General features: G+C 53.5%; 3 protein-coding genes across 3 annotated transcripts in view; 1 reads left to right on the forward strand and 2 right to left on the reverse strand.

Moving 5' to 3' along the window:
- Nucleotides 1-947: 947 nt before the first annotated feature.
- Nucleotides 948-6,713, forward strand: CCNDBP1 (cyclin D-type binding-protein 1; the record flags this gene model as incomplete). The annotated part of the gene is made up of 9 exons (XM_010160283.1): nt 948-1,027; nt 1,637-1,718; nt 2,173-2,269; nt 3,430-3,503; nt 3,808-3,884; nt 4,324-4,577; nt 4,962-5,022; nt 6,120-6,166; nt 6,524-6,713. Coding segments are annotated over 9 exons (881 nt in total), but the record flags the coding sequence as incomplete, so codon positions are not given.
- Nucleotides 6,714-7,482: 769 nt separating this feature from the next.
- Nucleotides 7,483-17,685, reverse strand: EPB42 (erythrocyte membrane protein band 4.2). Its single transcript, XM_010160281.1, has 13 exons — nt 17,676-17,685; nt 15,718-15,903; nt 14,174-14,404; nt 13,442-13,560; nt 12,600-12,722; nt 12,075-12,252; nt 11,571-11,709; nt 11,085-11,188; nt 10,534-10,776; nt 9,424-9,744; nt 8,967-9,127; nt 8,400-8,533; nt 7,483-7,633 (listed from the first exon to the last, which is right to left on the reverse strand). Exons 1-13 carry the CDS (start codon nt 17,683-17,685, stop codon nt 7,483-7,485), a joined length of 2,100 nt encoding a protein of 699 aa, XP_010158583.1.
- Nucleotides 17,686-24,617: 6,932 nt separating this feature from the next.
- Nucleotides 24,618-25,156, reverse strand: part of LOC104516079 (protein-glutamine gamma-glutamyltransferase 6-like) — a 14,524-nt gene continuing 13,985 nt past the window's right edge. The window contains exon 13 of the mRNA XM_010160284.1: nt 24,618-24,771. Coding sequence (XP_010158586.1) covers nt 24,618-24,771 — 154 coding nt within the window. The remainder of the gene's footprint in view (nt 24,772-25,156) is intronic.

Below are 25,156 nucleotides of genomic sequence, written 5' to 3' on the forward strand. Positions count from 1 at the left end.
CTCGCCAACACTTGTCCCGGCGAGATCGTTCCAGTCGCACCGCACGCGGGGGAAGTGCCACGGGCCAGGTCACACAAGTGGTGGTGGATGGCACTACCTAAGGGAAAGACATAGAGGAAAAGCAGACGCAGGACACGTGCAATATTTATGGCACAAGTACGCTGGGGGATCTTCCTTCTGTCACAGCATTCACAGAATCACAGACTGGTTTGGGTTGGAAGGGACCTTAAAGATCATCCAGTTCCAACCCCCCTGCCATGGGCAGGGACACCTTCCACTAGACCAGGTTGCTCCAAGCCTCATCCAGCCTGGCCTTGGACACTTCCAGGGATGGGGCATCCACAGCTTCTCTGGGAACCTGTCCCAGCGTTCCCCACCCTCTCCATGAAGAATTCCTTCCTGATATCTAATCTAAACCTCCCCACTTTCAATTTAAACCTGTTACCCCTTGTCCTGTCACTACACGCCCTTGTAAAAAGTCCCCCCCAGCTTCCTTGTAGCCCCTTCAGGTACTGGAAAGCTGCAATGAGGTCTCCCCGGAGCCTCCTCCAGGCTGAACAAGCCCAATTCTCGTAGCCTTTCAGCATAGCAGAGGTGCTCCAGCCCTCTGAGCATCTTCGTGGCCTCCTCTGGACTTGCTCCAAGTGGTCAATATCCTTCTGATGTTGAGGGCTCCACAGCTGGAGGCAGCACTCCAGGTGGGGTCTCACCAGAGCAGAGTACAGGAGCAGAATCCCCTCCTTCACTCTGCTGGCCATGCTGCTCTGGATACAGCCCAGGATACAGTTGGCTTTTCATTTGGCTTTCAGTTCATGCCTTGTGTTACCCGGGAGGAAGAAGTGGTAGGGCAGAGCAGCGTCAGCGATGCGGCTTGTCGGGCTGCTCTGGGCTTTCATCTTTTACCCAAGTGGCTTTCTATTCTTTTGCTCCCATTGAACCCTTTCTAGGTCAGACATTCAAAGTAGCATCACAGGAAGCTACAAAGCTGAGCCTGGCATTCTCAAGGCCTCCACTGGCTTCTGCAGAGGTGAGTGAAGCCCTTGCAGACTGTAATTGCAGTGAGTGTGAAGAGTTTCATGTCTCCTGGTTGGCTTGACTAGCATAAAGCCGTTTGGTTCAGCGCAAACGAGGCGTGTCGGTGTGGGCTGTGCATTGCAGAGTGTATTACTCCAATTCAGGAATTGCCCAGAGAGCGAATTCCTGTAAGCTGGGGTGACTTACCAAGTGGCAGCATTCTCATGTTCTTTCCTTTAACACCCGCAGCTGGTTGCCGCTCTGGGCAGGATACTGGCCAGTGCAGGCTTTAGAGCTGAGAATGTGCACTACTTTGTGCTGTTAGTTGACAGGAGTTTATCACACCTGTGCTTGGAGGAGAGGAGGAGGGCCTCCTGTTCAGAGTCATGAGTTAAGCTATTTCTTCCTCTCTGAAGCACGACATCACAGCAAGGTGTGTTTTGTTACCGAATCATGAGGCAGTTTATGACATGTACTGCTGGCTTATTGCATCTTTGTGTTGTGCTGTATTTGTTTCTGGAGCAAGATGGCCATTGCTGTGCCTGCCTTCTCTCAAAGCAGCCTGCAGTGCGGCCATGCACGCCGCTGCTCGCGCTTAGTCCTCTTGTCCGTCCTTTTTCAGGATTGCCAGAAGCTGAGTGAAGATGTGCAAAACGCCGTACTTGCGGTTGCCACAGTGTACTACTGGCTCCCCAAGGGCCAAGGTGAGACAGTGACGCAGGGCTGTCACCACTGTTAGCGGGGTGCTTCTTTCACCGCTGCCTAGAGAAACCCCGTATTTCAGAGCCTAACGCAAGGTGTGGCATCGACAGGAAGGCTCGTTACCGAGTGCGGGTTGCCCTGGTGCGAGCTGTTCTGTGGGCTTGCAGCGTGTTTCTGCATGAAGCACGTTTCTGTCTACTCCTGCAGATGTCCATTTGTGAAAGAGTGATAATGGGGCAAGCTGTGTAGTTGATAGAGCATTCCTGTTTATGAAGCGTTGATACCCTTGTCTAAAGCCCTTTTGGAACTGGGAAACATGTTGCTTCCTTCAAAATCCCCATAACTTCATTCCTAGTGCATCCACGCAGCCAGAGCAGCCTGTGTGCTCATCCTGGGCAGCTGCTTTCTGTCTGTGCTGGCTTCCTGGCAACTTTCTTCTTTCTCAATCTCTACCAGGTACTACTCTGCGGAAGATGGTACGAGATGCTACCACTGAAGTAGTGGAAGGAACGATCCAGCTCACAGAAACAATTCTCAGTGCTCCATTGGAGAGGTAGTCATTTTCCAGGAAAAAGGGAAGAAAAAGTTACAAGTCGAGTTGTTAGGAAGCAGCGAGTGCAGACTGCTTCCTGAGGGAAGGGAGGGAGGCAGGAGTGGCACGTTGTTAAGAGGCAGGAGGAGGCAGTGGCCCCCATCAGCCAAGCCCCTGACCCCCAGTATCTGAGTGAGCAGAGCAGTGCTGGCGGGGGCAGTGAGGTTCGCTTGCGAGTACAGATCATCGGACAGTTCCGTAGCGATGAGAGCAGGCTGGAGTCAGGCCAGCAAGTCGGGATGAGGGGCAGGTCCAGAGAGAGTGTCAGCATCAGACACTGTCTCAGGATGGCACAGTGAGTCCATTACGAGGGGTTAAGCCTGAGGTCAATCCAGCATCCAGGTCGGAATCAAGGGGGTACGAGACTGGGTACAGACAGAACTGCTACCCAGCTGTGAAGTAGCATGAACAGGGCCCAGTGGGGAGCCTTGGGGGAAAAGCCTCTCCCAGGCCCTCACTTCCAGCTTTCTTCACAGTACCTTCTGTCCGCAAAGGAGCTCGGCCAACTGGCCTCCAGCTGGGTCAGCTAACCTCCTAGGAGGGCAGAATACCCCCAAGGCCCTGACAGTCGCCTCTTGGCCCAGTGATTGAGTTGGGTGCGTTTGCCTACAAATGGCTACTTGGAGAACAGGTTTTCACCCTGTCTGTGGCCGGGAAAGAGGTGCTGGAGTGGGATTCCCAGGAAGGCGCTGGGTAGCGTTTGCACTGTTGGGCGGATTTTGTCCTTGGACCGAACTGTTGTACACAATGATTGTGCAACTTTGTAAAGCTCGTTACTGGACCACAATGGACCGTGTCCTCTCTTCCTGGGTCACATGCCGCTGCCCTCAGGCAGAGTCTGTAGTACAGAATTCTGGTGTGGATCGATTCTGAAAGATAAATGATACGACTGAGCACCTTGAGAGGCCTTTGTAGGAGGCTCCTCCCTCTTGTCCCAGCAGATAATCAGACTCAATAGGAGCCAGCACTTCCTGCTTTACACAGACGTGAGATACTAGTGGCGAGCTGGTTGGTGACAGCCAGCAGAACTTCTGCTGGGGTGCATCACCTTTGCAGAAAAACCCGCAGTCTGGCAGAGTGGTGTTACCGAGTGTGACTTTGGGGGCTTTGTTTTGTTTCAGTTTGTCTCAGGAGCAGCTCATATCAACTGGTGGTGTGTGGGAGGCATGTGAGCAAGTGTCCAACCTGCCACGAGGTGAGTGTTGTGTGTGCAGAACAGCAGATCTAGGCTGTGTTATGGTGGAATATTGGTGCTCCCTGCAAGGGCCATGCTGGCTAGTGCAGTCAAGGCTGGCTCGTTCTGCAGAGCCCGGCTGGTCTCGAAATGCGGAAGCGTGCCAGCCAGGCCAGAGCCTTTGCATGGCAACAGTGCAGCTCTGCAAAACATCTGATCTTCCAGTCTCAGGATCTGCTGATGGCAAACCTAGATGAACTCTGTTGGAATTTTCCCTGATTTGGATCAGTGCAGTGCCACAGTTTTCATCTTTTTGCTTTTACAGATAACCAGGCAGCAGTTGTGTCAGCGCTGGCTGCGTGTCTGGGTGTGGTCAAGGATGCTCTGGAGGAGATGGAACATGTAAGGGAGCCCCTGAGCCTTACAGGAGCCTGCAGTGGGGGAACACAGGGTTGTTTTACATACAGGCTTTGCTTTAGGTGTGTTGTGATCTGAGCTGCGTTACTGGATGGTGCCTGGGCCTTAATGGCTTTGCCAGCGCGTGCCCCCTTCACGTTACAGGCTGCTCTAAGCCATGTCCTGAGCGATGGGGTGGCGCTTTGGCTTGATGTGAGAAGGGCACTTCGCTAGGTTCCTGCTCTTTGCCCTGTTGGAGTGGGGGATTAGGTGGTTTTAATCCAGTCCTGCCAGCATTAACAGAATCTGGCAGCTGAGATGTTGGTTAGAGAGAGATTCCTCCATGAGTTGTTTGGATGAGTTCCAGATGATGCTTTGCCTTTCCTCCTGGATATTGCTGGAATGGGTGTCAGGCTCTGGGCGTTCAGTCAGTCTCTCTTCTCAGGCTCTGGTGGATGGGCAGGACCCCTACAGTGACATCATGGAAGATGAAGAGCTGGGCTTTCGGGGCAACAGAGATACGTATTGGTCAGAGGCTGACCGGAAGCTGCTTAGTTCCTGCGTGGGGTTAATGAAGGCGTCTAAAGCCTGCCTGAAGAAGGTCTTGGGTGCAGTGAAGGCTTACGGCAAAGCTGATTCTCCGGAGCACATCGCTCAGCTGGATGATGTGGCAGACATCGCCAATGAGATCAGCCCAAGGTAAGCAGGTCTCCCCGTGCCGCCTTTTGCTCCAGACACACAGTCCCTGTGTGTCTCGAGGTCTAGAGAATGGATTAGGAAAACCTCTGATACTGGCGCTGTGAGCAGGTGATGGAAGCTGCTGTTGTGGGAAGACCGTGGGGCACAGGCTGTTAAGCCTTGTGCAGGGTAGGAGAGGAGTGTTGCACTTTGGGGTGGTGCTGAGGTGAGGGTGGCACACGGATGTCTGCGAAGGCAGCGAGGAGCGTCCCCTGGGTGTGACGTCATCTCCTTGCCATGCGCTGCCATTCCGGATGTACATTCAGGGTGGGTGTGGGCTTTGACAAGGGCCCGTGAGTTGTGCTGTTGGGACCTTTCTCCCATTGCTCCTCTCTTCTGTTCCAGTGTCGATGAGCTGGCACTGAGCATGTATCCACCTCTGAACCAGCTGGCTGTGCGACTCAATGTAAGTATCGCGGCCCGCGTGCGAGTCTGCTCCCTGGGCGGTAGAGAAGGGGAAGGAATCAAACTGGGGGATTATGTGACCGTGTTGGTGACTATCTCTGTAACAAGTTTGTAGGGATGAAGAGTCCCCTTTGGTTCTTGCACACATAACTTCCTTCAGGAGGAAGTGCAGCCCTCATCTTCACCTCTTCAGGGAAGAAAGCGTTGGCTCTGAGCTATAGTACGTAGAGATGTCCCGTGGCAGTCTCAGGAAGGTGAGGTCTAGGGCTGCTGAGGTGCTGCCAGTCTGTGTCCTTCCTTGGGTCATGGAGACCTGCTCAGAGTCACCTACATGAAATACGCAGAGTACGAAGTCTGGCAGTGGTGCTGGTTAAGCACGGACGCAGGCTGCTCGGAGCCGCGGCAGGATTCTGAGCTATAGTACGTAGAGATGTCCCGTGGCAGTCTCAGGAAGGTGAGGTCTAGGGCTGCTGAGGTGCTGCCAGTCTGTGTCCTTCCTTGGGTCATGGAGACCTGCTCAGAGTCACCTACATGAAATACGCAGAGTACGAAGTCTGGCAGTGGTGCTGGTTAAGCACGGACGCAGGCTGCTCGGAGCCGCGGCAGGATCTCCATCTCTGGCCACACTCAAACCCTGACCAGGCCGGGCTCCGAGCACTTGGACTGGGCTTGGAGGGAGGCCTTGCTGTAGCAGGAGGTGGCGCTAGGTGACTTCCCAGGGTCCCTTGCGTGGTCTGAGATTTTTTATTCTTACATCTGGTTTCATGCCTGTGGCTGGTGGCTTGATTTTTGGGGGTAAGTTCATGCCTTGATACCAGTTACCAAATTCTAACAGGCTTATCTTTTCAAAGAAAAAGCATTTCAGCATATGCTGGAAAAACCAGGCTGGATGCGTTTCCATCTGTCCCAGGCAGCGGTAGACTGGGAGTCACTCCCAGCATGGCAGCGACAGAGCTTCCTTCGGCATCGGGTTTGAAGGCACTTTTACTCATTCCTGGCTGTGTTGGGCATTGCTGCAACCCCCTTATTTTCCAGTACTGCTGAGCCCCCCTTATTTCCATGTTTGGCTCACTTTGTTTCCCTTTTGTTTCTTCCTAGGCTGCTAAATTGGCCTCGGTATTAACGAAAGTCTTGGAGATTACGAAGTGAGTATCTGTCATGGAAGCGTGTGCTCCCTGCTCCAGGGGCTGATAACTTTCTGCTTCCTGTCAAAGATTACTCAGTTCTAGACAGTAAATGCTGGCATTTTGGAATAATTGTGATGTTATCCAGTCACAAAGAGATGGGAGTAAGAAAAGGATGAAAGTGAAGACACACACACGTGTGTTAAGTTTGGGACTAGAGGTGGGTGTGAGTTATTCCTTCCTAGAGCACTCTGGGCCTGTAGGCATCCTGTTGGAATGCCCTGGTAATTCCTCACTTCGCATTACCCGGGTGTTGTCTGAGTGCAGGGGTCTGAGACACCCAGGAGGCTTCCTAATGAATTTCCTCCCCTTTTGCAGGACAAGCCATGTGTGTCCGCCGTCAGAGGAAGGCTGGGTGCAGTTTCTGGCTGGTGCAGTAGATCACAACATGAACAAAATCAAGGACTTCACACAGGGCCAACTTTAGTCCTTCCACTTCTACACGTATTGCTGCCACTGGCTCTGCAATATGCTTTTCCAGTGAAGCTCGCTGTTCTCCAGCTACTGGGGGATGATGAGAACAGTATTTTTAGGAGAGAACTTTCCTGCCACTTGCTAAAGCTTTCCCAGGAAGTTGCTCTTGGCCGTTGCAGAAGGTGTCATTTTGCTTGGGTTCCTGGAATGGTGCGGTACTGCACCTTAGTGCTGTGAACGTGCTCCGTTCTTCAGGCCTCACAGCTACTGTGGGCTCCAGAGACCAATAAAGTACTGGTAGATTTGCATGAGTGGCTTTATCTGTTCGCAGGAGACAGAGGTTATGGGCAGAAGGGAAGGGTCTTGCTGCTTCTGCAAGCCCAACGAGTTGTTAAAACCATGCTGCACTGCTGCTGTTTCTTGTCTAACCCTGGAGAAGCGTCAACGGTCTCTCTCTTTTCTGTTTCCTCAGAAAGCAGTAGAAAATAACATGTACTACTTTACCAGCGTCAAGGATCTGTAGGGGGATAAGCGTGTGCCTCGGGAGAAGTGCTGCATCCACCATCACTTGACAGTTCTAGGATATCCTTGTTTGCCACAGGTAGGGAGAAGCGACTGAGCAGCAGTGGGTTCGGCCTGTGCCCGGTGGGAAGTGCCACGTCTGCTGTGGCGTTTCGCCCAGCTTTGTCCCAGCAAGGTTCAGCTTGTAACCTGGGCAGAGAGTTGAGTTTGTACAAATAATCAAAATCAGACACAGTTTTAACTGCCACTTTAATGGAACTGGTGACTTCCTCATGGCCAAGATCAGGGCACAGGTCGCACCGCCCCATGACAGGACGGCAGGGCCTGCTCCCAGCTGGGCATCAGGCAGCGGCGATGGTGGTGGTTTTGTAGCTCTTCACGTTCCGGAGGTGACGGCAGGTGAGACGTGCCGTGAGCCTTCGGGGCCCTGCCTGGGTGGGGGTGAATGGGACTGGCAGCTCTTGGCTGCTGTTCGGTTGCACAGAGCCCAGCCTGAAAGGAGAAGGAGTTAGGTGGCGAGTGCGCTGTGTTTTTCTAGTTCCCAGGGCCCGAGGGCGCATTTGTGACGGGAGGAAAGAAGAGTGGAGGGCTGTCGGTTCTCTAAACTGCCACCAGGGAATTGGGATCTCGGCAGCTGGGGAGGGAGATAGGGGGTTGAACTCTCCATGGAGTCTGTCCTAGTGCAGCTTCCTGAGGGAAACGTGAGGTTGTGTTGTGCCCAGGGGAGCATGGCCTTGGCACGACTCTGCCGAGTCAGAGAACGGGAGGATGCTGTAACGCACCCGGGGACAGCAGCTGGAAAGGTGTGGGTGGTCGGGGGGGCAGCTAAAACCCGGCTGCTTTCTCAGCAGCAAATCATTGCCAAATTCCATCGCTCATTCCAGTGACCTGTAACTGCCTCGTGTCATGGGTGTTTCTGCCCCAGCCTTGCACCTCCCGTGTTACCCCGTTTGCTGGGGAGGCATTGCTCCTCTCTAGCCTTGGGAGGCAAAGCTTTCACAAATGGCACGCTGGCCACAGCTTGTCCCCTACACATCTGTTGGAAGTTCTGTTATCTGGCTCTTCCCCTTTCCAGTGGGAAAACCTGTGGTGTTGTCTGGAAGGACAGGAGGGGTACCTGGGGTTGCAAGCTGTAGCAGTCTTCCTGCCGTGTTGTGCCTGCTCATTTTTGGGGACAGCCTTCCCTGTGCAGGGTTTCTCTGGCATGTGCTGTCTCCTTTTCCACTGACTGTTCTCAGGTCTGTCAGCTCGCACCTACCTGTACCTCCTCTGTCCATGGATGAGCCCTCGCCCTGCAACCACTATCACACACTCCTCCAAGGGCTCGGTGAGCGGGTTCAGGAGCCTGATCTTTGCTGTGCCGGGCTGATACTGTACCAGCTTTTCTGGGAACTGTTGAAAGAAGGAAAGGAGCTGAAACTGAGGGAAGGAAAGAGATTCTTCTATGACTACAGAGCAATAAATGATTTTTTGGTGCCAGAGGTCTCAGCCTGAGCTGCCAGTTGACAGAAGGGGCAAAATCCAGGTCACTTTCTTCTCAGTGACAGTCTTTTGCTGGAGTTTCCTTCTGCAGCCTCTGACTCCCAGACACAGAAGTCGTTGGGATTTCCTTGTGCTCACACAGACAAGGTGGAAGCGGCCGTGCCGTACGCGGCTGTGCCGTATGCGGCAGTGCGGCACAGCTCACCTTCCCACAATGGATGGCTCCGTGCTTGGAAGCAGACAGCACGAGGAGAGCCACTCAACCCAGCAGAACTGTTTTGCTGCTGATGGCTGTGAAAGCTGCTTTCTCACTGTTGCAGTAACAACGACAGACTCATCTGACCTCGATGGTGAGAGAGGGATCACGGATGCTGATCTCTTCCTGTGCAAAGTGTACGTCGAAGGAGTCCTCGTCTCTCAGCATGGCCGTCAGCCTGAGCAGGTGGTTCTCCCCCAGCACTTCTCTGTACTGTGAGTAAGGCACAAAGACCTTCAGGTTGTTACCTGAAACAGAGCAGTGACATGCAGACGGTCAGGACAGCCTGGCCTTAGCCTGCATGGCCCCTTGGAGTGTTTAGTGCCCAGAATTGTACTAAAAGCTGCAGCCTTTAAAAGCTTAACTGATCCCAACTGGATCTGCACGTTCAGAATCTGGAAGGTGATGTTGCCAAGGTGTTTTCTTTCAATCACCTGCAACAGCTGTTCAGCCAACCTTTTGTAAACGTAGGGCTAAGCGCGCCTTTCCTGAAGTGAGCAGGCTAGGTGTACTTTTCTCGCCATGCACCCAGGAGAGTCCTTACCTTCATGGCTTTTGAGGAGAAAATGAAACTCTTCCTTCCAGAGTTGGGCAATGGGCACACCATTATAATGAAGAGACTGGGCCCCAACGACCAGGTGAGTAGCCTTTTCTCCATCACCGTGATTAAACACTGCAATGGAAATTGGAACATCTTCTCCCAGGAGAAGAGAACTCTCGGACTGGAGGTGGATGAAGAGGTTAACTGGCTCTTCAAGGGCCGTAGGAGTGGAGCTAAACAGGGTTTCGCTGCTGCTGCTGGTTGTCTCAAGCTTCTTTATCTTTCTGTAGGCTTTGTCCAGTACTGTTTTTTCCTGGAGAGAACCTGTCACAAGAGAGGGAACACACCGTTGGGTGCTCTCTCCTGTTTCCTACCGTGAGGCAGTAAATGCAGGGTGGTGCTGGATTATCCCAGCAGTACTGTAGATACCCGTGTCTAAGGGCATAGAGAGAGATCTTCTGCTTCTGGTCAGAGCAGTTTGAGAGTTTCAGCTGGCAGGGCTGTTTATGGATGTACCTGGAAGAGTCTACTTGGAAAGGTTTGTCGTGGTTTTTAAAGCATCTTGGTGCTGACTCCTGCCAGTAAGAGAGGCAGCTGCCTCTGCGTCCCCTCGTGAGGGACTGCAGCCCCGGAGCCGGTGTGGCAGGGCTGAGGGAGGTGGTGTGGTTGAGTCGGGGGACAGCACTCGGTACTAGGTTCTGACAGGGGAGATGCTTTTTGAAGGAGGGATTTAGACACTATGTGGAAGCACAACAGTCCTTCCCAGAAAGCTGGAGTGTGAGATCTCTGTATGTCACGGGTGACGGGAGGGGAATGCATGGAGTGTACAGGTAACAGAAATAGGGAAGGAAGGTTTTCCAGACAGGGCAGTGCCCGGTGAAGAGAAGCCTGGCCTTTGAGAGGGCTGGTTAATGTAATAAAGCAGGATGAAATTTGGTGTGTGACCTGTGCTTTGATTCTGTAGATGGACAAAGTGTTCTTCTGCCCTTCAGGAAGGGGAGGTAGTGAGAAGTGGATGACCGTGATGCTGTGGTTGGGCTCTGCTCCCTAGTCCTTTGCCCTTCACTTGTGACACTGGCAGGGAACATGCTCAGCCACTTGCCTGCCCCGTACCTTCAGGATGCTTGTAGTTGTGTGTGATGTCCTCGCAGCGTTCGCTGCCCACGCTCTTGGTGCTGATATTGTTGCCAGTGTACTTTCTGCCACCGAGAGCTGGTTGGAGGGTGTCATCTGCTTTTTGTATCCAGACCTGGCACTTGGCATTGACAGCAGCAAAGAAATAGCAGGCATCGTGATGGACCTCTATGTCCCCTTCCCTGATGGCTTGAACAGGGGCTGGCCCACGGCAGGATGGCCCTGAGGAGGGAAGTGTGACCCAGTTCAGACTCAGATGCTTCACCAACTAGGTCCATGCCTAGTTTGGACCTAGGCTGGGCGTGGTGAAGTGCCTGGTTTAGGAGGACATTAGGGACCAGTGCTGTGAGGGAGCTCTTCGAGCTGCACAAACCTAACATCTGAATCGTGGTGCTCAGAGTCAACAGGGTGAGTCCCTGTCCTTTTACATCCTTCCATTGGAAATTGGGGAAGGGAGGAACACTGAACTTCTTTACTTACTCCCTGCTCCACTTCTCCCCCACCCCCCAAGCTTGTCTTTGATATCTTGCCTTTGCTTTTCTCCTGGCAGGTGGCATCCAGTGCCTGCCACCCACTATACTCTGGAGGCAAGTCCGCTCGAGCCATCCAGCATTCATTCCAAACGTGGAAGGTCCTGCAAGAGACAACGTCATGTGCTTATACAGAGGGACTTGGCCCTGAGGTACAGTAAAGCTTTAGGCAAACCACAGCCCGTTGGTGTTCCTTTGGAAGAGCTTAGTGCAAGCTGAGGAGAGCAGGGACCAGGTTTTTTGACACAACTGGAGGTTCTCCAGCTGCACTGGGTTACTCTTCCTTTGTGGGCCTTAGGCATAGGGCACTCTTCGGTCTGGGTTGCAGCAGTTTCTCAAGAACGAGTCATGTAGACAGGATCTCAGCTGAGCTGTCTCCTATCCACCTCCCTCCAGCTGTTTACCTCTTTGCTTTCCCCACTGTCTCACTTCTGGATCAAAGTATTGTCTCAAAATTCTTGCTTGGCCCCTGCCATGTTTTCTTACCAGACACGGGCACTCTTGTCTTCCGTAAGCAGAGTCCCATCTTCATCGTAAAACTCATCCACGCGCAGGCTGCTGGTGGTGCTGTGAGCCCACGTAAAGCCCGTGACCACCCTGGTGGGGATTCCCAGGCACCTCAGAACTGCACAGAAGAAAGAGCGGTGAATCGGTTGTGCAACCTGCCCGAAGGGTGCCTCTGCTGACAGATGCAGTGCCCTTTTGGTGCTAGGCCTGGGAGGGTGGCATCAGGCTGCTGGTTGGACTTTGCAAGAGGCATCGCCCCTCGGGAAATGAGCTGTCGTAGGTGTGTGCGGTGAGTGGCGCGTACTGATACTCTTCTGCCTCAGAGGTAGCTTATGGGGAAAGTCTCAGGATCTGCCTCTCACTTAAAAATTAAAGGTTATTTTACTGGAATCTCTGTTAATCCAGGGTTTCTGGTCTATGCTAGAGGTTCTGCAGACCAAATCAGGCTTTGCTCAACACAAAAGCCTTCGAACACCTCCGTACCTGAGCACACGACGGCAGCGAACACCCAGCGCTGCCTGTAGCGCACAGGCTTGCGTTGGGCTGCAGCCCAGTGCCGGAGGATGGGGCTGCTTCCCAGACACCTGGATGGGGCTGTCCCATGACAGTGTTGTCTGGTCCCACGGTCTGTCAGGATTTCTCCAAACCCGTCCCCATTCAGCTGCAAGGAAGGGGGAGAGAAAGATGGATTAAGGACTTTCCTCTTCTTCGTAGGTACTCCTCGTGCTACTCCCGAGGCAGACACAACCAAGAGGGATTTTGCACGAAGCAGGAGGGCCATGGCTGAGCAGAATGGGTGCAGCAGCCTCCCCCAGGATCTGTCCAGTAAGTGTCGCTAAGAAACTCCTGCACCACTGTTTGTCTGCTGCAGGAGTATCGGGAAGGGTGAGAGGTGGGCAGGGGCTGTTCGGAACAGCGCTGGGCAGGCTGCGGCTGGGGCAGGGGTTGCCGTGGCCGGGGTGGAGGAGGCGCCAGCCTCCGCTCTGCAGCCGGGCCGGCCGCTCTTACCACGGCAGCAACGGTGCGGCAGATGGAAATGGGGCTCTTGTGCTGGGTGCGATCCGTGTCTCGGTGCTGGCCTTCGCCCGCATCCAGCAGTGTGAGGCAGATGTCAACAATACCCTTCTCGAACTGAAACAAGAACACCTCATTTCAGGGATTTGGCCTGAGCGTTTGTGCTCTGGAGCCCCTGCAAGGGACTGATGGTGCAGATGCTTCTCCCCGTCTCCTGGCAGCGTTGTGTGAGTGGGCAGCGGGGAGAGCTCCAGGCAGAGATTTGAAGGGGAGGCACAGCATACTAAGGCAGACCTACAGCTTTACTGATGCCAAGCGGGAAATGCGTTAGCATGGTTCTGCATCCCCTGACTGAGGGCAATTGATGCTTTTCTGGAGCACTCTCTACGTTGGCAGGAGGTAATTCCGTGATTTGAGGGCACTGAAGTGGACTAAAACCCCGTGCTAGTCACTGGCTGTGTCAGGTGTTCTTGGGAGGTTGGAAGATTGACTTGTCCTCACTTTACCTGTAAAACTGACAGTGTCACTAAGCGCTGTGAAACGCTTTTCTGTCCGTTGATGAACAGAAGGTACACAAAGCCCACATACAGGCAATTAATTTCTTCCTGGAGGACAGCTGGAGAAGGTGGCTAAAATGACATGTGCTGGGTTAGGGGACTTCAGACGCAGGTCCCTGTTCTGCAGAGTCTTAGACAAAGACAGTGAGTGCAGGGAGCGAGTTCTTTTGTCAGAGCCACAGTGTGGAAAATGAGGGTGTCCTGCAGACGCAGGAGATGCGCAGCCCTGCTCTGCCGGTGGCTGCTGGAGGGCAGGGACACACGGGACCCCTTGCTTACCTGACCGAAGTCCCAGGGCTGTGCTAGGGCTTCATTTTCAGTCCCTCCGTAGATGATACCCTCTTGGTTTAAAACGTACTCCTGTCGCTGTGCCTCGTTAGCCAAGAACACCTCATCGTCTGGATGAGAGGAAACAAGCATCAGACAGGATGCACCCGTTCCCTCTAGAGTGCATTTGCATCTCACATCAGCAGACTCCACCACCCTCCAGGGGCTGGAAGTCCCTGGCATTCCTACTGTCCTGACTGTTGTCTTCTCTACTGGAAGTCCCTGGCATTCTGCCCTGGAAAAATACCACAGGTTCTGAACCAGACAGGAAAGAAGAATTTCATTGTCATTTCTGTTCCCTTGCTCAAAAAGTTCCTCCAGAGCCAAGCCCTGGCACTGGGCAGCTCCTCTACTGTCCTGACTGTTGTCTTCTCTGTTCCTAAAAAAGATCCAGTGCCTCAATCAGACCCAGTTATAATCAAACACTCTCAAACGTATTTCCCTCAGCAGGAGGACAGGGCTCTGGCAGCGGAGTACTCCAGGAACAGGGCAGAAGTGCTGGCGCAGGCAGCCTTCAGCCCTTTTTAGCTGCTGCCTCCTTCAGAGGCTGCGAGGAGCAGGGCAGGAGTGGTGGTGAGCACAAGGCGAGCCAGCCTCAGCCTCCTTGGAGACAGTGCCAGAGCCTGAGAGCTGGTTTGGTGAAGTGCCTGATCCCCGCCTGCCTTTCTGCTGCTGACCACCTACCTCTGCACCAGGGGTTAAAGAGAAGGGTGAAGTTGCCCAGGAGATGGGAAGACCTGGAGGCTCGTAAAAGCAGAACGTAGTGGCCAATGGGGGCGTTGGCAGGCGTGTTCACAGCGATGGTCCAGAAGAATGGGTCCTGTTCTTCCAGTGCTGCGCTCCACTGCTTCTGGTCTCCCAGGCTGGAGATGGGAAATTCAGTCCGGGTTCCATCTGCTTTGGAAGGATGTGATCCTGTAGCCAGAGAGATCTGGCTGTGTCTCTTCCAGCCGTGCACCCTCACCCCGTGCAGATTGCAGGGACCATAGTTCTGCTTTCTCGTGAGAGCAGCTTAATGCCCAGTGAATTCCTGAGGTTAGTACTGCCCTCAGGTCTCCGTGGGTGAAAGTGGGATGTGTATGTCATCGATCGCAGAAATCAGAAACAGCCAGAACGGTGCAGACCTGCTGCTCCCGGGATTCAGCGTCTTGTGAGGAAAGTCACAGCCAATTGTTCAGGTGGTGGTAAAACAAGGTGGGCTGAATGCTGCTGCCCTTCCTCACCAGGGAACACCAACAGAACACAGCCGTAACAGACTGGGGAAGTGTGGACATTCCTGAGCTGAAAGCCAGGAGAAATCCCAGAGCAGTGACCTGTGTTGCTGTGCTGGGTTTAGTCAGGACAGAGTTAGTTTTCCTCACGGTAGCTGCTGTGAGGCTGGTTTGGATTTGCCCTGACAAGCACGTCACGCTGGTGCGTGCAGCTGGTGCTGGGCAGTGCTGGCACCAGTTCAGGGACTTTGCCAGCTCCTGATCCTGCCCCTGTGTTCCCAACTTTCTCACTCCAAGCAGTGGGGGACGCACAGTTCAGGCAGCCAACCCAAACTGTCCGGAGGGGGATTTCGTTCCATAGCACGGCATGCTCGGGACGTACGCGGGGCATGGACTGGGGGGCTTGTTTGTTAGTCAGTTGGGTCAGTTGGCTTTCTCAGTTGCGCTCTTGCTCGCGGGCTCTGGTGGGAGCCCTCTCGGGCTGGCGTGGGCTCTGGTGGGAACCCTCTCGGGCTCACGTGGGCTCTGGTGCCATCACCCTCGAGCTCTGAGTCGCTGCCCAGGGCCTGGCTGTGCATCAGTTGGCGGGTGCTGAGCAATTGTATGGTTTGTTTCATTTTCCATCATTTTCATTACGTATTATTAGTAGTAGGGTTAGTGTTATTAGTATCACTAATATTATTGGCACCACTATTTTGTTCATTTTTAGTCAATTATTGAATTGTTGTTATCTCAGTCCGCAAGCTCCCTGCCTTTTCGCCCGCTGGAGGGGAGGCAAGCGAGTGGCTGCAGCGATTTACCCGCGGCAGTGGGTGGTGGTGCTGCCATGTCTGTTCTGCAGAAAGACCTGGGCTTGGCCCGGCCGGCCCAGCAGCCACTTGCCTCTGCCTCAGATGAACAGAACCGGCCTCGCTTCTCCCGGTGGGCACCTCGTCCAGCTCCGGAGGTGGCTTTGCCACCAGCCCTGTTCCTCGGCTGGGGGAGGGGCAGGGCTCGGCAGGTAGGTCATGATTTTACCTGTCTGTGCTGTGAGGAAGGTTCTCTTCAGCTGCTGCAGGTGGTTGTGCGTGGGAGCGGAGAAGCTCACAGTGATGGTGAATGGCTGCCCCCGCCTCACCAAGAGCCTTTCAGTGCTGATCTCCTCTGTGCGGTGGTTTTTGTTGTTCATCGTGATGTTGAAATCACACTTCTTGACGCTCAGACCTGCAGTGTGAGAAGACAGAGCATGAGGCTGGGGCTGCGAGCTGCCGGCTGTCTGGCCCTGGGCCGCGTCCGCGACACAAGGAGATCTCATCAGGTGTTTCTCCAGATGCTTTCTGCCCAGTTAAGGGCTTTCACTCTGCGCTTGGTTCTTCTTATGTCAAGTTGCTGATGAGCTGCCTTTGCTTATACCTCTAGCATCATTAGGTGAACCAAGTGACTGTGCAGAAGCTCCTTCCTGCCCAGGAAAGGGCATGGAACTGACTGAGGCGTATCGCTGAGCCTGCGCTGTGACTGCGTTCGGAGTCTCTGTGCTCACGGGCACCACTGACACCCAAAGCAGCATCTCTCCATAGATACATGGTTGAAGTTGTGTATGGGAGACAAACTATTGCACCCCATTTGCAATGTGGGTGCGTGCTCTTCCAGCAGTTACTGTTTCGTGTATGTCTGACACACAGCAAAGACCAGCAGCTGGTGCAAACGGCACCGGTGGTTTGGCTGCAGCGTGGCTGTGCAGTCCTGGCCTGTGCTGCATCACAGCAAACTGACCACAGTTCTTCCTTCTTTGCACCACACTACTTGGAGGTCTCACACCCAGAGCAGGACACAGGGTTGTTCCCCCTCTGCCTCCTCCTGTCTCCTGCACATGCATGACACACATCATGCCCGCTTCTGTCCAGCACCGCAGAGAGAAAAAACTGCCACGCTTTCAAGCACCAATTGGGTGCTCGATGGCTGTCGTGTGATCATATACTTCACTTTCCTTCTGGTTCTGGTGGTGGTCTTAATCTTTCCAGGCTTCTTGCTGAGAAACGGATAGCACCCTGATTTGGGATCATCCTGGCCTCATCACCTAAGGTCCTTGAACCCATGGGTTGTTAACTGCTGCTGCCTATATGACATGTCCCATCACCTGCCCCCCTTCCTGACCCAGGCTCCTCCCTTTGTTCCAGCTGAAAACCCCTTAAATCCACGGAGCACTCCCTGCCACCTAAAGCCGTTGCTCCTGTGCTGAAGCCACAACTACTACTCTTTGCAGTTCCCGCTGGTCTGCTCTCTCCTTATGTCTAACCTGCCTTGACCTCTGCGTGATCCCTTCTCCCGCTGCTGTTGTGCCCACTGTTTGCTGTGGGAGTCCCGCTGGATCGGGTGCTTTGCTTCTTTTTTCCCATATCAGTATTGTCGTGAGTTGTTTTCAGGAAATGATTCTGGTCTGGCTTTCAAAGCCCTTCACAGCTCTCCCAGTTCATAGCCCTGTGCCAGTTTGGCCAGCTCTGACCTCGTGTTTTCTTCCCTGTGGCGGAGGTGTCTGTTCTGGCCGCCCTGTAGACTGCTGTGTCGGACGCCGCCTGGCTCCCTCCTTCATCTTGATCTTATTGTCCCTTCCTTCAGGGTTGCGTGGAACCTGGCACCTCTCCTTGCTCAGGTGGCTAAAACCTGTAGTCATATCTCTGCTTCAGTTTTGCAGTCTGTCCCCCCCTCCCCCCCCGCTCCCCATCCCTTATGTAAGGATAACCCTTCCATTTGCTTCCGGACTTTCACGGCCGCCTCTCGCTGCTGCTCTCCAGCTCTCCTCCCGTGCTCCTACCAGCCCCTTTGCTGTCCCTTTCGTGTCGTCCTCTGTGCGACGGGAAGTCCTCAGCCTTTGGAGCACGTTCTTGGCTCCTGCCCTCTATGAAGCCTCAATGGTGCTGGCTTGCAGCAGGGAGAGTTGTTTTTCCCGACAGGCAGCGGGCAAGTGCCTGGCACTAACCAAAGTGTTTTTTGCTTACCTTGACCCATGGCTGCTTCCTGGCACCCCGACGGCTCCTGTTGGCTCTGCTGGGAAATGGCTACTTCCTTCAGCTTCCTTTAAAAGTGACCCTCTTGCCAAGTTGTTTGCTCGGTTGCTTTGAACGGGTGGGTCGTGATGTTGCCACCTCCCAGCTTATCTCGGCCTGCTGCGCAGGAGCTGGGGACTCTCTTATCGCTCAGAGCACATTGACACCCACAGAAAGGGAGGAGGTGGTGTTCCACAGCAGGATGTGAGGCCTGTGCGCTGGGGACCCCAGCGTGGGCTCTAAACAAGGCATCGAGGGCGCTTCCACTGTCTGTGCTGACGAGCTGCTCTGCAACGCCGACCCTGAGCTGCGGGGATCCTCAGCCCGTCGGGGGGTTCAAACCAAGTCAATACACCTCCTGCCCTTGTGCCTCATTCGGAAAAGTGAAACCACTTCCGAACGAGGAAACTTGTTAAAAGCAACAATGAGAACATGTAGAATTTCTGTAGCGTAATGCGGACCATGAAGAATATCAGCCTGGAGCCTTGGACTGAACACATTGTTCAAGTCGCCCCAAGGGGAGAGGAAGGTCCCTGCACTGATAAACAATTGGTCAAAAGACTGGGAGTAAGACAGCACAATCCACCGCTTTCCATGGGACTGTGGAGTGAGTCAGCAGCAGTTTTGCAGAAATCCGTGACTGTCCACAAATTCAGGAATGCTTTCAGAAGCCAATAAAAAGCCAGGAGGTGGCAAAGCTTGCTCGGTTACTCTGGGCAGGAAAGATGAGGGAGGCAGCTTTGGCAGAGTGGCAGAGGAATCTGCAGATACTGAATGACGGGAGCAAGCAGCGGTCAGTGCAGGCACATGTGCTGTAGGAAGAGGTTCCCGCGTGATGTGTCAGCAGCGATGCCGTCGCAGACGGGTGGAGCCTGACAGGAGATCTGGGCTTACACTAGAGAGCTGCTGCACAGCGTGATCCCGTGTGTTTGGTGGCTTCTCAGTATTTGCATATTACACTTCCAGTTGTTGGTTTGTGTGTGTCAGAAATGCGAACTCTGTGGGTTTTGGTGATGGGCAGCATAGCCTTAGTTGTATAGATTCACACTCTAGCAGCACACAACGGCTGAGGCTGGAAGGGGAGGCTGGAGGTCATCGCGTCCGACCCCCTGCTCAGGCAGGACCACCTAGAGCGGGTTGTGCAGGAGCACATCCAGGCGGCTCTTGAGGATCTCCAGGGATGGAGACTCTGACCTCTCTGGGCAGCCTGTGCCAGCGCTCAGTCACCCCCAGTGAAAAGTGTTTCCTGTGTTCAGAGGGAACGTCCTGTGTTTCAGGTTGTTCTGTTGCCTCCGGTCCCGTCTCTGGGCACCACTGGAAAGAGCCCGGCTTTGTCCTCTTTCCACCCTCCCTTCATGTATTTAGATACGTGGATGAGCTCCTCCCCGGGCGTTCTTGGGGCTGAACGGGCCCAGCTCGATCAGCCTTCCCTCGTGCGTGCGGTGCTCCTTCCCCTCCATCGCCTCTGCGGCTCCCCCGACTCTCCCGCGCGTCCGGGTCTCCCCTCCGTGTCTCGTCGTGGGGAGCCCAGCACTGGGCACTCCGGGGGTGGCCTCAGCAGCGCTGGGCAGAGGGGCAGGACCCCCCTCGGCTGCTGGCGCTGCTTTACCGAACGCAGCCCGGGTGCCGTTGCCCTGGGCAGCGAGGGCACGTCGTAGGCTGCTCTGGCTTTTGTAAGGAAGCTTGGATGGAGGTCAGCAGCTTTGCGGAAATTGGGAAACACTAAATACAGGCACCTAGGGAAGATCTTCCAGAGAGTTCTGAGAGTTTATTGTCAACATACTTTTTTCAGTGTCAGTTAGGTGTGATTTTGGTTTGTGCCCTGACCTTGGGTTTATTTACAGAGCTAAATGCTGTATGTAACGACTGATTCGTGCTCTTTCAGTGTGTGCAAATGCGGTTGATTGCGAACCAACCTCTGATCGGTGTTTTCGAATGCACCTTTCAGTGTGCGTGTTGGTGAACGCTAACTCAGAGCGGTGCAGGCACAAGCAGGTGTTTTTCTCACCACTGCTGCTGTGCAATGGCTGTTTAACGCACACTACCATCTCCTGGTCAAATCTGCAACTGCAAGGAAGAGTTGCTGTGCAGGACGTGCGTTACAGACTGGGAGCAGAGAACTGGCTGTGAACACGATCTGCCTTCACACACACCTTGGTCCTGCTGCTGGCACATGCCGTCGCTTGGAAATGTCCAGCTGTAACGGACCTGCTTTCTGCAGACGGCCTCTGCGCCTGGGGCTGTGGGCATCCGCATGTGGAACCTCCCCCAAGATCCATGAACTTAGCCGAGTGAATTCCATTCTTGGTTGCAAGGATTCAGTAGGAATCCGCACGCAGACCTCGCAGCTCACCGCGTCCAAACCTGTGTTTGTCGCTGAAGCGCGCCGGAAACATAAGCAGGTACGACTCTCTGGGCTGGGTCAGAGAGGAGTTTGACGTGGTGCAGTCTGGTCTGCGACAGGAAGCAGGGTCAGACGCCTCAGGAGACCGTGCGGGAGCTCCCCCCCAGCAGCTAAGGCACCACCTCACAGCTGATGGTTTTCAAGGCTGGGTATGTCGCAATATCCAGGACTGAACATTGCTCCGAGAGCTCTTGTTAACAACAAATCCTCGTTGCAGTAGTGCCCCCCGTCTGCTTCACGGTCCAGTCTGTCATTAGTGGGAATCACAGAAACAGGAGATGCTGTAGCCTGAGTTGAGCATCTATTCGTGCTCCTCCTGCTCTTGTCGTACCCTGCCTGGTGCCTGATGAAAAATGACTTTCCAGCCTGCGTTTTTCAGCCTGAATCTCACCGCTTGTTACTTTCTCATCTGTTTTGCCTTGTGTGAGACCCTCTGAAGTTCCTCGTAGCTTTTGCGTCCTCAGCAGCTGGAGTGGCTTTACGTCATGAGCAGATTTTGTACCCCTTTTGGACTCACTTCTTGCACTGATGTTTGGGGAAGTCTTTGTCCGGGTCGAGGCACGTGTTGTCGCTGTTCAGGATCGACTCCATCCCCGACGTGCTCACAGAAATCTAAGGGAAAAGTGATCCATGGGATCTTTCAAAGTATCCATCCTGCCTGGATGTCGCTGTTACCTTTATAGTGCGTGGGGATTCTTACGCTTTTATAGGTCCATCAAATCCATAAAAATCTTTATTCCCTATAAAAATAGGAGCTTAAAATGTCACGTGAGCGTCTGTAAAACTGCCTCCTGGAGTGCTGCAATCAACAGCTGCTGCATCTAAGTTTCCCTCTTCTGCATCTCGCTGCCAGCTCTGGTGCGGTGTATCTGTGGATCAGGTGTGAATTTTCCTTCCTGGAGGAGCGTCCTGTTTCTGTAGCGCAACAAGCAGCGCTCATCCCGTGCCTTCTGCGTTGGCACGCGCAGCGAGCGGTGCCCCCGCCATCCGTGTGCGGGGGGGACGGGTGCCAGGGGGTAAAGCGCTGCAGCTTTGGTGACAGAACTAAGCGCTTTGAGTGTCCACGTGGACTGTTTCGGGTTGGTTTGAGGTGTTTTGACCTGCGAAAGGAGAGTAGTTGTATTGACTGCCTGAATCACGGCGCTAGACGCGTAGATGAGGGGGACAGAATAGTGAGGAGAAACTCACCGGCTTGCAGGCTGATGTCAGTGTCTTTCCAGACCAGTTCAGCAACGCGTGTGTCACACTGGCAAGTGCTCGTGGGATTGTTTTGAGTGATCACAATGGAATGAGGGCTGGGGCGGCCTTTGGGCACGCTCTCATTCAAACTGCATGTTGACAAAGAAGAGTACAGGAGACTGTGCTCTACTCCGCCGGCTCTCGCTGACTGGCTGCGGAAGGGTTGTAGGTTTGGCAGATGCTGTTTAGGTCCTTCCTGCAGCACGTAGGCATCTTTCCCTGGAATAACCATTAGTTTGATTGAGCAGTTGTTGCCTAACGCAGGAAGAATGTACGTTTCTCGTGGGTGGCCCTGGCCAGATGTGCATTTGAAGGCTGCGCTGAGGTGGGTGTGGTGGCCGAGGGCGGCTGGTGGTGCTGACACCCGAGTGTTGCAGAGCTTGGAACGCGGCACCCGCTCGAGGGCTGAGGTTCCTCTGAACAGCCAGCTGCCTTTCCAGAAGGGCAATTAAGATGAGGTCATTCCAGGCTTGTGTGACAAACAGTCTGAAATCATTTCCTGGATGGGGTTTAAGAAGAAATACTGGGAGAATGGGGGTGGCTTGGCATACTCTGTGTTAAACGTGATGACAGGCTGCGTCCCTGCGAGATCCCATGTGATTCTGTGAAATACCCCCTATGCCTCATAGCCTTTCCTGAGCCTAGGGAAGGACTGTATGCCCTGGCTTTCCGAGATCCTGCGCTTAAGGAATAGGTGCAAAGCTGCCTGTTCCCTCTCCTTCCGTGGAGGAATCTGACTTCCTCTGTGTGTCCTTTTCAATCTTCCAGTCGCTCTGGGCTGATGAGTTTTGACAAGCTTCCGCATCCCTTGGAAGTTACGTTTGGGTGGCAAAATACTGTAATTGATGTAATAAAACAGGAGTTTACCTGTGTTGAGGGTTTTGTCACCTTTAAATCAAAGAAATTTAAAAGGGACCTCAGTTCAACCTGTGACACGGGGTGGGCATGTGCAGCATTCGGGGGGATGCTGGGACAGTGCTGCTGCACAGCCGCAGCGCTGCGTGTTGTCAGAAGGTCAGACTGGCTCTTAGGAACGTGCAGATCTTTGCGGATTTGGCCTGTTAACACCGCAAGGAATAAATGGACGTAGTACCAGGGTTTGGGGATGGGTGGCATAATGCCTTCCTCACAGAAAATGATGGTCTGCTTTAAGCAGCTTTGTGGAATGAGGATGTGTGAATTCATTGTGAGCCTTCATACATCCATGTGGTTATGTTGTCCTGGGCCTTCCCTTCCCGTCTCGTGCACTTCTGGAAGTGTTGCAAAGATCCCACCTTGCAAACAGAAGGATCGGTCAGTGTTTTCCCGTCTGCTTTACGATACCGGGATGAAAGGAAACAGAGAAGTTCCTGCAGCCCGAAGGCAGATGCACTGGGTTTGTGAGACACAGACACGGGGCTGGGTGAGGTGTGTGGCAGCAGCCTTGGGCGAGTAACAGCCCTGCAGGTAGCCAGTACAAAAATCTACAGGTCCCAGGCTGCCTTTTCTCAAGTGGCCTCACAGGCAAGTTGGGCCGCTTGTGCCGGTGGTACAGGGAGAAGGTTCTGACCTGGCAAACACTGACTCTTTCTTTAGTTCAATGTTCTCTTTTCTTGTGAATTGTTCACATTTCTCATGTCCTGAAATCTAACCACCTGTAAGAATGAAAGTTCTTCATGTTTTCCTTCTAGTGCTTATTAAAAAGAGTGAACTGGGGCCCAGGCATTTCCGTACCACATCTTTTAGAAGAATGCTGTTTATTAATGTATTAACTACATTAATAATATCTCTACAGGTTATATTCTCTTACCTAAGAGTAGGAGTGACATGTCTGCGTGTGGCTGATGGGAGAAGACTTTAGCCAGTGGAGGTTAAGGGCTTGATCAAACCTTGTGCTCCGGGAGGAGAGGAGATTCGTTCGTGTGCTTGCACTCCTGAGCAGCTGTGAGAGAATTCCCATGTATTCCTGCCGCCGTGAGCTTGTCATACCTGAAGGCAGTGTTAGCCAACCAGAAATGTCATGGAAGCTGTTGGGAAAATGTCAGTTGATTCAAACACAGTTTCACATTAAAAGGCCAGATGTATTATGCAGAAGCTTCTCTGAGAGATGGCGGTTGTAGGGGTGCAGCCAGCTGAACAAGGTTTGGGGTTGAACTTGTAGTGAAGGGATTGTAAGCCCGCTCTTTCAGTCTGTTTTCCTTGTTAAATACCTTTTTCTCCCCTCTCAAGAGCCAAATGCTTTTCTTGCTCTCTGGGTAGAGCCCACTGAGGTGGGTGATCACTGGGACTGCGGGAGGGGAATGGCAGGTTGTGTATACAGGGCATTTTGTGGTGCCCACGTGTGGTACGGCAGTGATAGGAATGTTCTCAGCCAGGTTGGCTGTGGAAGTGATTTATCGCTTTATCTGCGGAGAAGTTTCATTCATTTAGGTCATCCAGAAAGAACTCTTGAGTGTCTGGGGACAGGGTGCGTGTGAGGAGCTGTGTGTGTGAGTGAAGGTGTCTTGGTCCACGAGGCGGATCACCCCTTCCCGGTTCAGTATGGTCTGTTTCGTTCCAGTCCTCAGGAACAGCTGCTATTCCAGGCCGATATAATTTCGTATGCTGTAGTGTTTGCCACTCCTTAGTCAGGGTCATGTTTCTTTATCTGCTTTTGTGCTGTTGTTGTTGTTTCTTTGCTGAACATTTCATTATCTGTAACTTACTACGTGGTTAAATAATGACTTGAATAGGGAAACTGTGCATTAGAGGGGACTGGGCTTTGCGTCGCTTCTCATTTTTCCAGTCATAAGCAGAGAGTTCTGCTGTGACACTGCGTATCTTGGGGCTGTATTTTCCTTCTAGTAATTAGACGAAATGATAAATTTTGCTCTAGAATCGAACCGTGTCAGCTGCTTGGACAGTACTTCGGCTGTTACTGCGTGAAGCGTACTAGTGAGGGTCAGAAACGGTGCTCGGTGGCACTGATGCAAGTAGTGATGCTCAGCGGTGTTCCGTGGAAATGCAGCCGCTGTCACTGCTACGGGCTCTGATGCTGACCACCGTCACACCTGATCCTGCCACTCACAGTACATTGTACAGCCGTGTCCAATAGGAATTCTGTTCATGAAGGCCTGTAAAACAGGTTAGGGAAGGAAAACGATGGCCCTGGCTGCCCCGTAGAGTGTTTTGTGCCTGTTTATTCATTTCCGTTCGTGTTACACCACTCTGGCGTTGATTTCTGTGCTCCCCGTCAGAACTGCGCGTGAGTGAGCCGACGAGCTGGTGTCGCGTCACTGGGCAGGAGCCACATCAAGCATCACAAATCCCTTGATGTCTGAAAAATGGGCGCAAACCAAGTCCACCTGAAGCTGCCTGGTGCCACTCTTGTAGGGAGTGATCTCAAACTGGACTGTGGAGCTCTCCATGGGGGCCATTCTCGCCACGCTGAAAGAGAGGATACACTTGGAGGGTCAGGCGGCTGAAAAACACTTGCTACGTGTTCTTCAGAGTCCCTGAGTGTCGGACAGCGAGGAGCGGAGGTGCCGGGGTGGGGGACTGCTGTGGTTGTGTGCCCCTGGTGCGGGTGGACATGGGCCCCCACGACACTGTCCTCGAGGAGCGAGTCGGACTGTGATGGATGTGGTGGGGTAGTGGCAGTTCTCAGCCGGTGACGGAGGACTGGGGGCTGCATGACGGGGCAGAACGGATCGAGCGCCTGAGGAGCGGTCTGGGAAGGGCCGTCTGGGAAAGGCTCAGCTCCGGCTGTGCGTTAGGCCCACGCTCACGTTTGCTGTGCCCCGGCACTGCGCAGGCTCGTTCAGCTGCGCTC

The sequence above is a fragment of the Eurypyga helias genome, unplaced genomic scaffold (assembly GCF_000690775.1).
Source record: "Eurypyga helias isolate BGI_N326 unplaced genomic scaffold, ASM69077v1 scaffold16421, whole genome shotgun sequence".
Taxonomy (NCBI): Eukaryota; Metazoa; Chordata; class Aves; order Eurypygiformes; family Eurypygidae; genus Eurypyga; species Eurypyga helias.